At 31.5% G+C, this 16,943-nt stretch overlaps 1 protein-coding gene across 1 annotated transcript in view; it reads left to right on the forward strand.

Moving 5' to 3' along the window:
- LOC129912750 (isoleucine--tRNA ligase, cytoplasmic-like) overlaps positions 1-16,346 on the forward strand; it is a 28,108-nt gene extending 11,762 nt beyond the window's left edge. The window contains exon 2 of the mRNA XM_055991144.1: positions 13,566-16,346. Within this exon, the coding sequence (XP_055847119.1) occupies positions 13,566-16,346 (2,781 nt within the window). The remainder of the gene's footprint in view (positions 1-13,565) is intronic.
- Positions 16,347-16,943: the final 597 nt, after the last annotated feature.

Here is a 16,943-nt window from a genome sequence, read left to right on the forward strand (position 1 = left end):
CATCATTTTATATACTATCATCGCAATAAAGTAATCTAAATAAAGACAATATTTACAAAAAATATAAGTTCTGAGTAATTGCTAGTGTATTTATTTGAATCATCTTTTTCGAATTCATATACATAGGTATATGCGGCAACTATTTTGCATTTTGCAAATTAAAATGCAATTAATGTCTTCTTTACTTGTCATTGACAGCACCCTCATAAATCAACAAATGATAGCAAAGTAGGTCTGTGTTTGGAAGTTATAAGAACTGACCGCTTTGCTGGCCCTATAAGTTTATTTTTAAACTTATTGACAGTTTTGTCACGTAGAAATGTAGGCAATTCATCAACTGCCACTTTGAAAGATTTGATAAGATCAGACAATTTTTTAAAAGGGATATTATGATTGTTTATATCATACAAAAATTACGTATTTAATAATATTGAGTAATATAATTGCCAGTTATATCAGAAGTTTTGTTCTGCGGTCGATTATGAGCTTATAAGCAATGTAATGAAATGAAAGTTTTCAAGTTTTGACAGTGAAATGACAGCTGAATTCAAAAATGACATTTCACTGACATTCAACATCAACAAAGTCACGTCTACACTTAACTGGAAGTGGGGATAATACCACGATAATAGTTGGTCAGCAGAAACAGTAAGGCTGCGGCCACATTATGTTGGTCAACACTGTTTTTTTTTTTAATTGTTGACCAGCATGCTACTCGTCTACACCCTCAGTTGAGTGTGGACGTGTTTTTGTTGATGTTGAATGTCATTGAAATGGGTATGGTTTGTTTCGCTTTTCTTATTTCGGTTTTTGGTTGTTTCGTCTTAGTCGATTCGCTATTTTATTGTTTCGTATTTTTGTTGTTTAGTTTTTTATTTATTTCGTTTTTCCTTATTTCGACAAACTTATACTCCGTTTTCTTATGACTTCGTTTTTTAGTTTATTTTGTTATTGATTACTTCGTTTTTTCATTATTTCGTTTTGGAATTAAGTCACCTTTGGACTTTTATTATTTCGCCACCAATTGTTTCGCCCATTTTTTTGGGGATGTTAATAGCCTAAGGGCGTTAAAATTCGCGCGAATTTTAACGCCCTTAGGCTATTAACATCCACAAAAAAATGGCGAAACAAATGGTAGCGAATAATTCGCGTCATTTTTAGTGCCTGTTAATTTTAAAAATGCCCAAAAAATAAAAAAAAAACAACGAATTCGTTACAAATTAAGGTAACAGATCTCTTATATTAAAACGATTTGCTTATCTTTAATCCAAAAGTCTTCAAAACAATCCACAAAACTGAAGACGGAATAACCAGATGCCAAAATAAACTAAAAGCGAAATGAACCTTGGCGAAACAACTCATTGGACTTGTAATGAAAATGCGAAATAAATAAAAATCAAGAAGACAAGGCGAAGTTATAGTTGGGCGAAGTGATCGAAATACGAAGTAAACGAAAAACCAAATAAAGGATGGCGAAATAATCAAAAATAATTGTGTCAAAAACGAAATAACAGAAATCGAAGTAAAAAGGGCGAAACAATAGGCACCCCATTGAAATGTCATTTTTGAATTCAACTCCATTTCACCGTCATCAAGCTGGAACATTTGCAACATTCTGCCTTCAATCGGGTTGCGTTCGGGTCAACAAATGTTGAGCAGCGCTATTGAGCAACACATCCACACATTGATCATCACAAATAAAAATATTGTGGAGGCAGCTTAACATTTCAACTGTGAAATTGGGTCCCTGGTAGCAATTATTGTTGCTCACAGAAAATATTTTCAAACACCAGCTCAAGTGGGTATTTTCACTTCAGAAAACTGCTTATGTATCTTTCGTAAATAGTTTTACCCTGAAAACATTCTCATTTAACTATCCAGTGCCTATACCCAAATCTTTTATTTGAAAATTCACACTTTTGCTGTTTAAATGTCAATTTGCATGAAAATGTTAATACAAATACATAATTTGACAGCTTCTATTGAAACATACAAAATCCGATCCGATACAACCTTAAATTTAAATCTCTCCTGGTGAAAGGATGAGTATCACTTAAACTTCCGCATATCTTTAGTCTTTGTCAGAAATTTGTCTCTTAAATAAGTCATTTCTGTCAATTATCGCACTAAAATTCGTGACTCGATGTCATTTATAACGATACAACAATTTAGGGCGTACCTGCTGCAAACAAATCACCTTTCTCTTTAATCCCTCTGTCTCCAATTTCACTGAATCAATTTCTTATAGTCAACGAAGTATAGATGAAAGTCAATGGATAAGAAATGCAACTAAAAACAATGTCACTTGATCTTTATTTCGTTTTTTTTTACCAAAAACAAATACAACGCAACATAAACTCAATCAGGAAACTTGTTCTTTTTCATTTCACGCATTTATGGAGAACATTATTAACTTTGATGAACAAAGAAACACCCTGGATGTCCTCAGCATTTATTTCCTCATTTATCTTGTCAGTTGATATTCAAAATGCCGCACGACAAATCGATTAGCTACGCCATCTTAACCTGAGATGCAATTGCAGCAATTCTTGGCACAAATGTACTCTAGAACTATCATCCAATCCAATCAAAATTGTGTTCTTCCTTAAAAAAAGATTTCCAGCGCGGCTTCGCTTGAAATATGTCTAGTCAAAGTTAATTATCTTGTCTCCACTTGCTTGTTGGAGAACAAGCTGCTACCGCTTCTCGCTTAGTTGCATCAGGTGTCGTCGTGTAAATGATCTTGGCATTCTGCCTCAACCGAAAAGAGTGGAGACTATCATTGCGTTTGTCACTTGAAGTGTGCATATCGCAAGTGTACCAATGCACCTTGATGTCGCAGAATTGGCATCATCCTAATCATGTTTTAGACTTCGATCTCACGTGGCAAGATGTTTTCACCGTGAGTGCCCCTTTTTTTTTTGTTAATTACCTGCGTTGCACGTTTCTGCAGTTCAATATAGTATCATGATGCTGATGCCCCACAATATGCACTGACAAACATTCGCAGCTGTTAACCCAGAGTGACATTTTGTCATCTAATATTAATTGTTCGCCAAAAATACATCCCAATAATACACGAGTGCACTACATCAAGGAAATGAACCGAAAATAAAATAAAATTTGTATCGCGCGCGAATCATAGTCAGTCATCGAGTTTAAGAATAGATATTTATTCGTAGAACTTGTTAATGAGAATTTTTGTTTCGTTTTTTTTTTTTTGTGAATGTTGTAATTGCGGGTGAATTGGGAAAGGGGATAACGACCTTTAAGGCGCCTTATAGAAGCAAATTATTGTAAAACACCAGCTATGTTGTCGAGTGTCATTTACTCATTTGCGATCAGATTTTTTTTGGTTCGATGCACAAATAAATGTGATGCATAATTCGAATAACAATGCGGTGGGAGAATGAAACGAGAGAAATTTTAAGAATTAGATTTTGGCAAAAGTTGTTATGGTTGCGATGATTTTGTAGAAAACAATTTTTCAAAAGAAAATCAAAATAGTCGTGAAATGTGACCATTTAGTGTGGGGGATTTTCAGAAAAAATTTATTGGCATTGCAATTAGCCAAAGAATTAAAATGAGATGTTGACAGATAGGTTGATATAAAACATCTCTTAAAATAGAATACATTTTACTACAATTCATAAGAAAATTAGGCAACAATGTCTTTTATTTACATACATTTTTGTACCGGTATTCCTATAAAATAGATCTTTACTAATAATGGGGTTTTTTTCGCGTTGACGTACAGTCCTACATTTGCAATATTTCATTAAATGTGGCGAAACTCAATAAAGAATTCATGTTGGAAACATCTAAAAATACTCTCCAAAAAATGTATTCAACATCAGTTCATCTCATTTATAGCCTTCTTTAATTGTTTCCATTGACTGCCATTATAATGTTGAAATTTGTTTTGTAACAACAGCTGAAGAGGTCACCAAACAGAGTTCACTTTACACTGGGAGATAAAAAACAAACAGAACCTAATGTCTACGTGTCAAATGGAAATTGACATTTAGCACAAATACCTAACATAAAATTTCAAAATGGCCGCCCAAATGTAGATTTTACTTGTGTATAACTTGCCAAAAGTCTTTAGAAACTGTTTTGAATGTCAAAATGCTGATCTGTGATTTACAGCAGTTAATGTGTTACAAGATGGACAATCTTTTGTCAGATACTCCAGCTGAATGAATTTTTTAGTACTTTCGCAATATAAATTGCTTTTTCATTCTCGCGATACATATCTTACAGTTAATTAATTTTTTTTAAATAAACAGGGGAATTAATAAATGTGTTAACTAAATAAAGACAAATTTAAGTATAGTTTGACACAAAGGGAAGAAACGTTTGGTTCGTTTTTGACACCAAAGTTCGTTTGCTTCCGGCTACATATTATGTTTAAACCTTTACATGTATCAGTCCGCAAACAAATTCATTTGCAACACATGTAGATTATTTTATAAAAAAGTTAATTTATTCTCACCATCGCAAAGTTTGTATTTTTTTTTTCTATTGAAAAGAATAATTGTTGTTTATGTGCGTTTGTTAAAAACTTCGTAAATATATCGAATAAAATTCTACAATAACGTTTATTTATTTTTTGAACTATAACACGTTATTAATCAACTGATAGTTAATAAATTAAAAAAATACATTAAAACAATGTTCTTTTATAATTTTGTTATTATTTCAAATTCCTAGACTAAAAAAATTCATTGAAAAAAAAGAAAATAAGAAACAATATGTTAATGGTTAAGAAGCATAAACAAATTGTTTTTTATATCTTTTCATATATGAATCTTGTTGGTAAATTAAGATTAATAGTCATAATTTTTTTAATAAACCTTTATAGACAAACAAACATGTTCTTTTTTTATTATTTTTGGTCAGTTTGAGTGATAATTTGTTGACACATTAATTTCCCTTTGATGTGTTAGTCTTTTTTTTCTATTTTAATTTGAAGCAAATGATTAGTGGGTGTCGTCGTGACTCAAGTTCAAATTGATAATAAAAATTAGCTGACCAATTTTTAATTTCATGCGTATTTGTGTCAAGGTCATTAAATGAAAAATTCTGTTTTATGATTAAGAATAAATTTTGAGTATTTAACTTACGTCATTTGAGTATTTTTTGGAAATTCATTAACTTTGTTTGGCTCATGTGAAATGGTTAGAAGAGTATTTTGGAGAGATTTTAAAGATTACATATTGTCAGTGACGAACGCAAAATGTGAAACTCCATTTTAGTATAAAAAAAACTATCTATTTCGTGTTATTCGTCCCCTGTGAACATGCGTTTAATAACTTAGCAGTTTCACACAATAATTATACACATGTAGCAGCTGTGTTAAATGCACATGTAGCAGCTGGGTTATAGTTTGCAAACGTCATTTTCACATATATTATGTCAAAAAGTAAATTTTTAAGGATCAAACACAATGAATTCATAAGGGTATGTACCTAATCTCCAGTAAAACAAAAATTTAGCTTTGTTCGATGCGTTTTTCGTCCGTATTTTACCTCCAACAAAAAATATAAGTTTTAATAAAAATGATAGCAAAGCCTCCTTATACTTGACATATATGATTATTTGAGCACTGATAACAATAATCAAAACTTTGAACACAAATTAATTAAAAGCATTCCTTTTCTTGATTATTTTTTTTATAATCTAGCTACTTTAAACTCAATTACAGAATAAAATTAATACTAACTTGAAGTATTTATTACTTAAAGGTGCTTAAAAATGTTGATTCGATATATTATTATTTGTCTTGAGTTGTAAATTAATTAAAATTTAATTTTATTTTATCTTTGTCTCTCTTTTACAACAACTTTGTCTAGTCCACTTGATGTCAATTGCGCTTGATGCCATCACATCAAAATACTTTCATTCTCAATTCATTCAATCAAAAATAAATAAAAATAAAAATTTAGAATAGAAAACAAACCTCATGCCTTGAATTACATTTTCTTAAAAATACAACAACGAAGGTCATTTTTGACTTTCAGTCTTTAGTCGTCGTCGACATTCCGTGTGATGGTTTAAATACACAACAATAGTTTGTTGTTTACAATTTCATTCAGTATTTTTATTTAGCGTTAATTTGAGGCGAAATGTTGTGCAACCAAAAGTGCAGGGATCAGCGTCTTCCTTTCACATTTAATTACCGAAATATTTCGATTGCAACGCCACGCATTAGAATTTTTATGTTTAGACGAGATGCGGTGCCATGCTGCATCCGTCCACCAAAGCCCAAGCAAATTGGCACGAATTTGCAATTGAAATAATACAAAATATTCATTCAATTTCCGAAGATCAATGTTGGCCATTGTCCACATCACATACATATTTTAAGAGAAACAGAAAGAGAGAGAGGAAGATTTACTAAATACTCGAATACAATGATGAGATCATCTTGAAACAGATCCTCGCCGCGATCGCGATCTTTATCATTTACATTTTCTATAAATACATTTTGTAGACTAGACGCCCAATAGTTTAATAATTAAAATATTTAAGTCGATAAAAACATTTCGCAATCAAATGTTAACTGTGAATATGTATAATAATTAATTCGGTCGTAATTATATGATTAAAGAGCGCTTACAGAGCAACTCTCTGTGTTGTTAGATAAGCGTAATGTCAATCAATTATTTATTCAATTACATGCATGTATGATGCGGCTCTTAGATTGATGCAAAGTGATAAAGAGACAAATTGCGAATGTAATAATAAATTTTATAGAAATATCTATAATCAGAAATTGCAAGTACTTAACTTCTGTTAACGTATTTATTGCATGTCAAATTATTCTATTCACGATTTTCCTCTTATATGAATTTTAAATGCGTTTGCGTTTTGAAATATTTATGTAAACAAGTGTCGTAGGTTATTTTATAGAATGACTCGGAAAACCATGAATCATTTCGAAATGATTTGAGTGTTAAAGGAGATGATGATTATGATGATTTTTCTCTTTCACACCCTTTATTAATAATTCAAAAATAATCATTAAACTTAAATCATCATGTAACTATTACATTGTATCAATTAAATTACAAAAAGAAATATTAGAGAATTTTCTCAGTGAAGTATTTTGATATCAAAAGTAGTAAATCGCATTCAGATAAATGAACTGGCCTATTCTTCTAATAGCCCTGTTCCATTGGAGGCGGTAGTTTACTCGTGAGTAGAATCGAATTCATAGGCGGTGTTCACACTGGCCTCACTCCACCGATATATTTTGACATTTCTGTGTTGCATTTGCTGGTGAGAAAGAGATAGCCAAAAGAGACAGAAAATTTTAAACTCGTTTAAAATCTTCTGACTCACATATGTAGCTGTCAAAATTAATCGGCGGAGTGAAAACCGTCGTACGATTGACAACTTTGCATTCAATTTGTCACTCATCCGTCAAATGCTCTTTTTATTATAATATCACAGAAGCAGGTTCATTCTTTTATGGCAGCTTGTCAGTATTTTAGAAAAAAAAAAAAAAAACGATACAACAATGGAAACATTTTGACAAAAATACCTACTGAAAAGTTGCACTCGACACTCGAGATTGACCTTTGACATTCATAGACGTGTTCAGTAACCTGTAAAATGTGGACAAATATTACTTCTCTTTGACAGATTTTCCAAACCTTACTTCTAAAATGTTGCTTGTAAGTCATAGTGAAACGATGAATATTTTCAAAATTTAACGATTGTGAACCAGAAATATGACAATATTTCTTTGCGATCGTTGAATTTCGAAACTCGTCACGTGTTTTGAGTCACTGTACGTTGTAACAGTCGACTGTTACAACGGCTAACACATCACCTGTGAGTCATTCCCTGGTTTTGTTTTATTTAAAATGTTTTCAATTCAATTATACACATCGTAATCTGTTTTGGATATACTAATGCAATTTTTTCCTTATGAAATCTCTTCTCTTGAGATTGCAATCGATAAAAATCGGAAAAATAAATTAAATTGATATTACATAATATTATTTGTTTAACTGGGTCATAAATCAGCAAATCAAGCTGAAGCGCCGTCGTTGGTCGGTCGCCATTATTGCTGGTTGGCGACCGAGTCCACTTGAACTTGCATTCTTGCACCATCAATAAATTTATTAAGCATCGCTGGGCTGCCGATCAATTAACGCTCTCATGTCAATTCGAATTGAACGTGTTCTCAATAAGGAATAAATGGTGAGTGGCAAACGGCGGCGAACGGCGCGTTATATAGCACCACCATCCACCACGCACTCATTTAAATATTTACTTACATCGTCATCCAATGTCTGGTTTAACTCTCTGTCTGGCCAATATTTAGTTCAAAAACATAAAGAAGAAAAAAAGGCCCAAATTTTAAATTTAACTTAATTAGCTTTGCTTGAATATGATCCAGGGTCATTGGTGCATATAGCCGCAGGTCGTAAAAATTTTGTTCGCACTTCAGTGAATGCAAACAAGTCCCGAAAAAATATAATTTTGTTTGTTTTCATCGAAACCTAAACACTCAAAATATTTATGTGTGTTCAAATTCTTGAAATAATTATACTAGCCAAAGAAAGCTACATGTCGCATATGAATTCGAAGATGCAACCAACCACGAAAGGGGTATTATTGTTTGTCTAAATGAAAATTATAAAAATTAATGATAATTATTTCAAATGTGTGTCAGTCATAAAAATGTTTACAACAAAACACTAGATTATATTGTTGTGGGAGTCCATAAGCATTTCTATTTCGATTGTTTTTTTTTTACAGAGAGTGATTTATACAATGTATTATATGAGCACATATTATATTGAACACTGACATTGCATCTCTCTTCTGACTTCTGATTAAAATTCTTATCGTTTGTATTTTAATAGCATTTTGTTATGATTTGAAACTGATCGGTCGGCCGGGCGCCAGTAAATTAGAATAACAGAATTGATATGATTTTATGTAATAGATTTCTGTTTTTATTGAAAGTGTTTTAGATTAGTAGATAAGATCTAATAAATAACAATATTGGCTATTATACGATGAATCCTTGACCTTTAACACTTTTCGAACATAGTACGTGTATAGAAAAAAGAAACTAATTAAAGACGGGAAACATAAAATTAAAATTTTCGAACTCGAAAAAATATTTCACTTATTGAATTTTTAGCCTAGTAGTATTTTACGCATCTAGCGATTAAAAAATCTTTACAAAAATCACTTGAAGGCGAAAAACATCGTTATAATTTTAGTTTCACGTTGCAAGGTTTGACAAGCGAATTTGAGAGTAGGCAAAAATGTCCGAATCCGTCAAAGTCAAATGTGATAAAAATGACAGATACAAAATTGCAAGGTTAATAAAGGGCTGGGTTTTAATCATGAATTTAGTCTCGGATTCATGATTTAAATAATTGATTTGTTCCATTAAAAAAACTATACATTTTCTGTACGTTTGAAAAGCGTATATATGAGGCCTGTTCCACACTTTTTGAGCACTAAATTATTAAGAAATGATTTTAAAAAAATTTTACGCATACGCCCGAGTGACTCTATTATGTCGCAATTCATAACTCGATGAGAAGCGTTAACTAATTGTGTATTTCTCTCTGAGACTCTCTGGGAATGAAGGCATTTTTGTCCTTACCTTAGAAAGTACAAAAAAAAGTGGTACCAAATCAAAGCGGAGAGTAGGTGCCTACAGAGAAACTATGAACTTTTTTGAAAATCGTATAAGAGGTTTTGAAAAATGTTTGATTTATTTATTAACATAACTAAATTGCTAATTATTTAATTACAATACAACTGTGAAGTTCAAAAAATTTAAAAACCAAGAACCTACTATATCCACACTACCACTAGATTACCAGTCGAATCTCCTTTAAAATGTGTATAAATCTTTTTGGACTAAGGCTGAATTTAAATTCCAGACAAAGTTAAATTGAAATTTATATTTTGATCAAAAAAAGCATCTTATAGATTTCAATTTATAAAAAAAATCTAAAATGTGTCTCATTTGTCTTTAAATTAAAAAAACGCTAACTTTTGTCATTTTTTGCAAATCACGATAAATTTTAATTTAAGCTTTCAAACAATCTTAACTCGCGTTCATCTGTCAAAACTGTCTATTTTAATTTTCAGAACCCATTAAAATGAATTATAAAAAATATTTGAAACTATGAATTCAAAAAAAGTCTGACTGTTTTATTAGTTCAACCTTTGAACTGTCGCTCGAATCTATAATTCCCAGAAATCAATATGACACACTGAGAGTATCTACTGATGTCCATCGCTCTGTCGCGTCACTATATACTCAAATGAAGTCACCATTTGCTAATAACTCATAATTTAGTATTTTAGTGAAGCAAAGGAACCGATTTTATGAATGCAAATTCTTCAACTATCGTTTTATTAAATTGGAATATTTTTATCTTAAGAATTTTATAGTTTAAAAACCTCAAAAATTTAAATTTCTTCATTCATTGATAGTCAAATGAGGCTCAATTGAAATTCAATTTAAAAAATTGAACCCTTCTTCACCATTATGACACAGAGTACTGACCCCATTTTTTAGAATGCTGGAAGCAATGCGAGAGGCTCCAATTAAATTAGTTTAGGAAGCTCTTAAAATATACCCTAAGTCCATTTACAAGATACCTTAAAAATATCAGACATGTAGCAAAAACGATAAGTGTCTATTTTAATAGACTTAAATGGCATAAAAGTCTATACAATGGTTTAATGTCCATGTTCGTCCATGTACACACATAGGTTACCGGATATTCGGGCTGAATTTTTTTTCTCTTTGTTATCTGAAAGAATATTAGTGCGGGAAAAAATTCAGCTTCCATGAATCTTTGTGATTTGTTGAATTCTCTCTAAAGAAGAATAATATTGGAGTGTGAAAGAAAGTCCAATAGAGATGTAAATATAGTCGATATCTTAATCGACCATATAGGGAAGTGGCAAGTGATTTAATGGGTTTCCTATTTGCTATATAGCAGCGCCTAGGGAATTATGTTTAATAGAAGATACTTCACATAACTGGGGTGGTCTCTAGTTTTTTGGTTAAAGTTTATGGTTTTGGGAAGTAATAGCAGTCATTATATTAGATAAGATAAGAGATGGGGGAATTTAATTCAAGAGTTATAAGTTGGCTTTTTTTCTAATGCAGATCGATATAATGTGTACTTATAATGTCTTTACATTAATGTATTGTAATGTAATGTAAAAAAATGTCATAAGCATCGGGATTGGACACGAAATTCGTTTAAAAGTATACACTTTTAATTTGTTAAGTCCAAATAACACATTCGTTATATTAATTACAGGAAACATTGACCTTACACCTGATTTAAAATAAATTCTACATTAATCGGAATAGGTACTAATCTCACAAGTACATATAACTACTTTCTATTTATCTGTTTCCTCAACGATTTCATTCTTCAATTTATAAACAAAATTTGATTAGGTTAGTTACATTCAGTTGAAGTCTTTGAACTACAAATAACGAAGCAATGGGGATACTCGGGCGTATGCGTCCTTTTTTTATAAATAATTTTCTCAGTTGTTTTTTTTAATTGGAAATTACACGAACATTTTTTTTAATCAGCTACAAGTTTGTAGAACATAATTTTTATATACAACATATTGTTTTTAATGTAAAAAAAATTATGCCCTTTGATCCTTTTGTAAAGGGCTTAGCGGAAGGAGGAAAATTTGACGAAATTATTTGCCGGGTATTTTCAACAAAATTTTTAAACGGGAATGAAAAACAAAATATCGTCATAAAAAATACACCCATTCTTAAAAAAAAAACTTTAAAAAAAATTATGAATTTATTTTCAAAAAATTGATAAGTACCGTTATTTATTTTCCTAAAAAATTTTAATTTAGGTACCCTCAAGTTAATCACACAAAAAAATTTTTTTTTGCTGATAGGAATGAATTGGGAATGAATTGATTATTTCGTGTAAAGAGACCACAAATAGAATTTTACGAAAAATAAAGTCATTTAAAGTTTCCTCAATCAATTTTGTTTTTTTTTTATAATATCTTTTTTTTAAACATTTTTGAAATATTGCAATCATTGCAATATTCTTGAAATCGACTGCAAAGATTTTGATCAAATATTTTCACTTATTAAATTTTTAAAGCAATACACAAAAAGAGTATTTTTAGTTTTGTCTAAAAAAAAAACCTAGACCTAGATTAGGTCTGTTCGTTGTTCCCCGCTCCAGGGCACTCTGAGTCATGTCAATCAACTGTCAAAAAATATGAGTTTCTCGAGTTTTCATTTTACATCGAACACCTCAGAGCTTAAGTTTCATCAGCTGATTTCTGTTTTGACATTTTTTACTTTATTTAGTTTCATGTTTCATGAATTTTGTGAAAAATCTCATATTTACCACACAAATCTTGTATCCACAAATCAATTGTTTTTTTCTAAAATGACAACAGCTGGATCTGACAAAATACCCAGAGTTGTTCAGGGTGCGTTCAGAGCGAACATCGAACACAGAGGAAATAACTCTGGTTGAAAAAGGAGCTACAAAAAACTTTTGACGACGAAATCGGAGCGACCCAGTGTGCCCTAGATTTCACAACAAACAAACCTATTAACTACCATCTGAGAGCCGTTTATTAATTCAATTTTTTTTAAATCGATAAAAACTTTCAAATTTAGAATTAAATGAGATCACTCGGTCGTATACGTAATTCTATATTTGTTTTTATTCTTAAGTCTGTATAATTGTTTTTATTTATAGATATTTAGCGGATTTCACATTCAATTCAAACTTTGAAGCCGTTTTACTCAAAACTATAATTTTGCAGATTCGTAGTTTTGGCTTTGTGCAGCTGGGTTAATATATGTTAATGTCAATTGGACACATTTCAAAGAGTAAAGTTTTACCTAATAACTTCAACAATATGATTTTATTATAAACTGCGTTCCTTTGGGAACATTTATATACTGCTTAGTACTTAAAACTACTTTGAACTACATTTACTCTATTGAAAAAAGTAGTTCAAAGCAGTAGTTAAATAATCCCAAAAAAAACGCAGCTACCAACAGCGTGTTTAAAAACTGCCAAAGTAGACAAAAAAAAAAATTTCATGATTTTTTAAAATAGTTTCGCTTTTATCCACCAGTCAAAAATCCTAACCCAAAAACAACATTGGCAACACTTTTCTATCAATTACAATTCTATTATCCGCCAGATGGCTACTTGTTGAATTTCATCACAAAATGCAAAAACGTCAAAAAATAATAAACAAAAACAAATTCCCCAAAGGCATTTATGTTATTCCACTTCACAATGAAATGCAATCACAAATGAATCATTTTTTTAATCTATATAAATCAGGTAACCCGCAATTATCAATTTCATAGTTAATACTTTTCTTCATCGAGAAAGACTACACATATTTTATTTAAAGTTCAAATTTGTTTGGCTATGACCAGATTTCATCATGATATAACTATTCCCGAAGTTTACAATCACAAAGTGGAAGAAGAAAAAATCACAAAATTCTGGAAAAAAGAGAAAATATTTGAAAATTTAAAGAAAACCCGTCGAGAACAAAATGACGGCAAGTTCTCGTATCACAGTATTCCACTTTGTCCCAGTGGACATCCTCATTCTGGACATATTTTGAATAGTTTGATAAAAGACGTTATCAAACGTTATAATTATCAAAAGAATCTACGAGTAGAAAACTCCTTCCGTTGGAATGATCATGGTTTATCCATTCAATATGAAGTGGACAAGAATCTAGGAATTACACTTCCTTGGGATTCACAAAAAGTTGATATTAAACTTTATAATGATCAATGTAAAGTGTTGGCAGAGGAACACACTGCCAAGTGGAATTCAATCTTTGAAAGACTTGGACACTGCTTTGATTCCACAAAACAATACAAAACTTCAGACACTAGATACATGGAAGGTGTCTGGAAAGTATTTAAAAAGCTCTATGATAAAGGTCTTGTCTACGAAGACTCAAAAACTCTTCCTTACTCAACTGGTTGCCATACCCATTTGTCCCAATTTGAAGCTTATCAGAACATAAAAGAAACTTCTGAAATTGGTTATACAATCACCTTGGGCATGGTTGGTTCTAGTCACAAACTCCTAATCTGGAGTAGCAATCCCTTGACTTTAAACTTCAATTCGCATTTCTCTGTGAATCCAAATGATTCCTATGTTAAAGTCAAGGTCAAGGAACAAATTTGCATTGTTTCCAAGAATTCTCTTGATTTTGTTTTTAAAAATTCATCCGAATATACTGTCCTTGAGGAAGTGGAAGGTAAATCATTTGAAATGATTCCTCTAAGTAATCCACATATTCTCAATACTCGAGAAGTCAAATATAAGAAACCGCATTGCGTTCAGACAGGAACTCCACTCATCGACAAACGAGTTGATTCTTGGTTTGTTCGAGTTGAAGGTTTAGCTGAAGAGTTGGTAAAAAACATCTCGTTGGTCAATTGGTTCCCAGAGTCCTCAAAAGAGGATCTAATAAACTGGCTTAGGGAACACCCTGAAGATTGGCCTGTCAGTCAAAATCGAAATTGGGGTACTCCACTTCCCATATGGACATCAGCATCAGGTGATGAAATTGTTTGTATTGGAAGTCTCGTAGAACTTAAGACACTATCAGGAAAGAGAGCTATAAAGGACTTACATAGAGAATCTATCGATTTAATTCGAATTCCATCGAAAACTCCTGGAAACCCTGCTCTTCGTAGAATTGCTGATGTCTTTGATGGTTGGTTTGAGTCAAGCGTATTGCCATTTATTTGGAAACGGTCGGAGCAAGCCGACTTGGTTGCGGAAAGCATCGACCATATAAAAGGATGGTTCTATACAATGTTGTTAATGGCAACTGCTTTGTCAGAGCCTCTACCATTTCGGAATGTATTAGCTCATGGAATGACTTTAGAACCAAATGGATCAAAGGTGAACAGACGTAAACACAATCATAATGATCCGATGAGATTGTATGATAAATATGGAGCTGATGCCTTGAGACTTTATCTACTAAGTCACTCGGATTCGAATTTCATCGTTGAAGAGGAAGGAGTTGCTCAGATGACAGAGACAATCATTCAACCACTTTATAGAATTTTCTATAAATGTATGAGTCAAATGGGATCTCCTGATTGGATCAACTACGGTTACATTACAGACTGGACTTATAGTGAACGAGATCCTGTTGATCAATGGATTCTATCTTTAACAGATTCTCTTTTAAAAACATACATCGAAGAAATGAATTCATATCGAATCAATACCATCCTGCCGAAGGTGATAGAGTTAATTAAAACATTGGAAGAATGGTACATTCCATTACGTTGTCCAGAACCATTTCGAGGAGATAAAGAAACTTATTCAAATACTTTGTCAATAGATCGAAGTACGACAATGTTGTTTAATGTGATTTATAGAATAAGTCTAGTTTTAGCTCCATTTGCTCCATTCTTGACAGAGTTTATTTTCCAAATTCATAGAAAATGGATGGTTTTTTATCGTCGACCAGAATCGTTGCATGGAGCTCAGATTTTAACGCCTGATGAACGTCTTATGAAACCAGATTTAGAGCTAAATATTGAGCGAATGCAAAATATAGTAAAAATCGTACAGCTTCTTAGGGGGCAATATATGATTCCTTTTGGATATCAGATCAAAGAAGTTATTGTTATTCATCACAGTGAAGGCTTTCGGCAAGGAATTGTTTATGTTAAAGAATCATTTAAGAAGTTACTAAATACACGAGCTATAGAAGTTTCAGATGATTATCGGCAGTTTGAAGCTACTTTAAAAGTTGATCTGAAAGAAAGTGCATTTTCAAAGAAGAAACAAACTATCTTGAACGAAATGAACGAAGAAAAATTGAATGAACTGATGAAAGGAGATTCTGAGGAAGGGATTAAATTGGAAAACCTTGAAATCTCTTATGAAATTACAAAGAAAATCAATACCAACTATGTAATTCATTCTAGTGGAGATTTTCTTGTAGTCATAAAAATGAACAAGCCATTATTTTTCTATGAAGAAGGAACAATGAAAGCACTAATCCATCAGATTTGTAATTTGAAAAAGAAGAAAAACTATTATCCAAGTGATTGTGTTGTTATTTATTATTCAACGGAAGATGAGTGCCTTAAGAATGTGATAGCCAAGCATGGTAAACATTTAAATCAAACTGCTAATTGTGATTTAAAAATGAAGGATGTAGATGAGACTGCAATTAAGGATGGAAGATGTCTTGAAGAACTAATTCTTGTGAAGGGGAGTACCATCAAAATGTATTTAGATGTTAAATGTGAAGAAAATAAAATTTAATTTATTTTAAAATAAAAAAAACAAAACAGCTTTTTTTTTATAGGTATTGAAAAATTGACTATATTGATGAAATATTGATTTTGCAGCCTTTTGGATAGTCTTCTTTTTAACACTTTAGGCTAGCGAGAAGCAATTTGGATTCTGAATTTGGTATAGGTGGGCCAGATACGGCTTAATTCAAAATATACTGTCTTTCTCAATTTGAAATGTCCTTTTTTAGCAAGAATGGTTTTTCTAATTCGATTTTAATAAATGTTTTCTTCAAAGCAATTTATTTTTTTGCAATATTCTTGGCGATTTTAAATGAGTCCATGTGGCTTCTTAGCATTATTTTTTCACACTCCATTAAATTTACAGTTGCTGTTTAAAGTGGAAGTTTTAAAATTTTCATACGAGTAGGTATATCCGATTTGAATGATCTCATTTTTGATGGCGACTTTAAATTTAAAAGAGTGTGAATAAATTGGTCCTTGGAGAAATACTGCAGCATTCTGTCATAATAGAAAATATCTTCCAACACTCTTTTTATCACGACACTACGACAAGTCAAAATACATCTTCACCGGTAACTAGAAGTGTGATTTCTTTTTTCGAAAT

Source organism: Episyrphus balteatus, chromosome 2, assembly GCF_945859705.1.
Source record: "Episyrphus balteatus chromosome 2, idEpiBalt1.1, whole genome shotgun sequence".
Lineage (NCBI taxonomy): Eukaryota > Metazoa > Arthropoda > Insecta > Diptera > Syrphidae > Episyrphus > Episyrphus balteatus.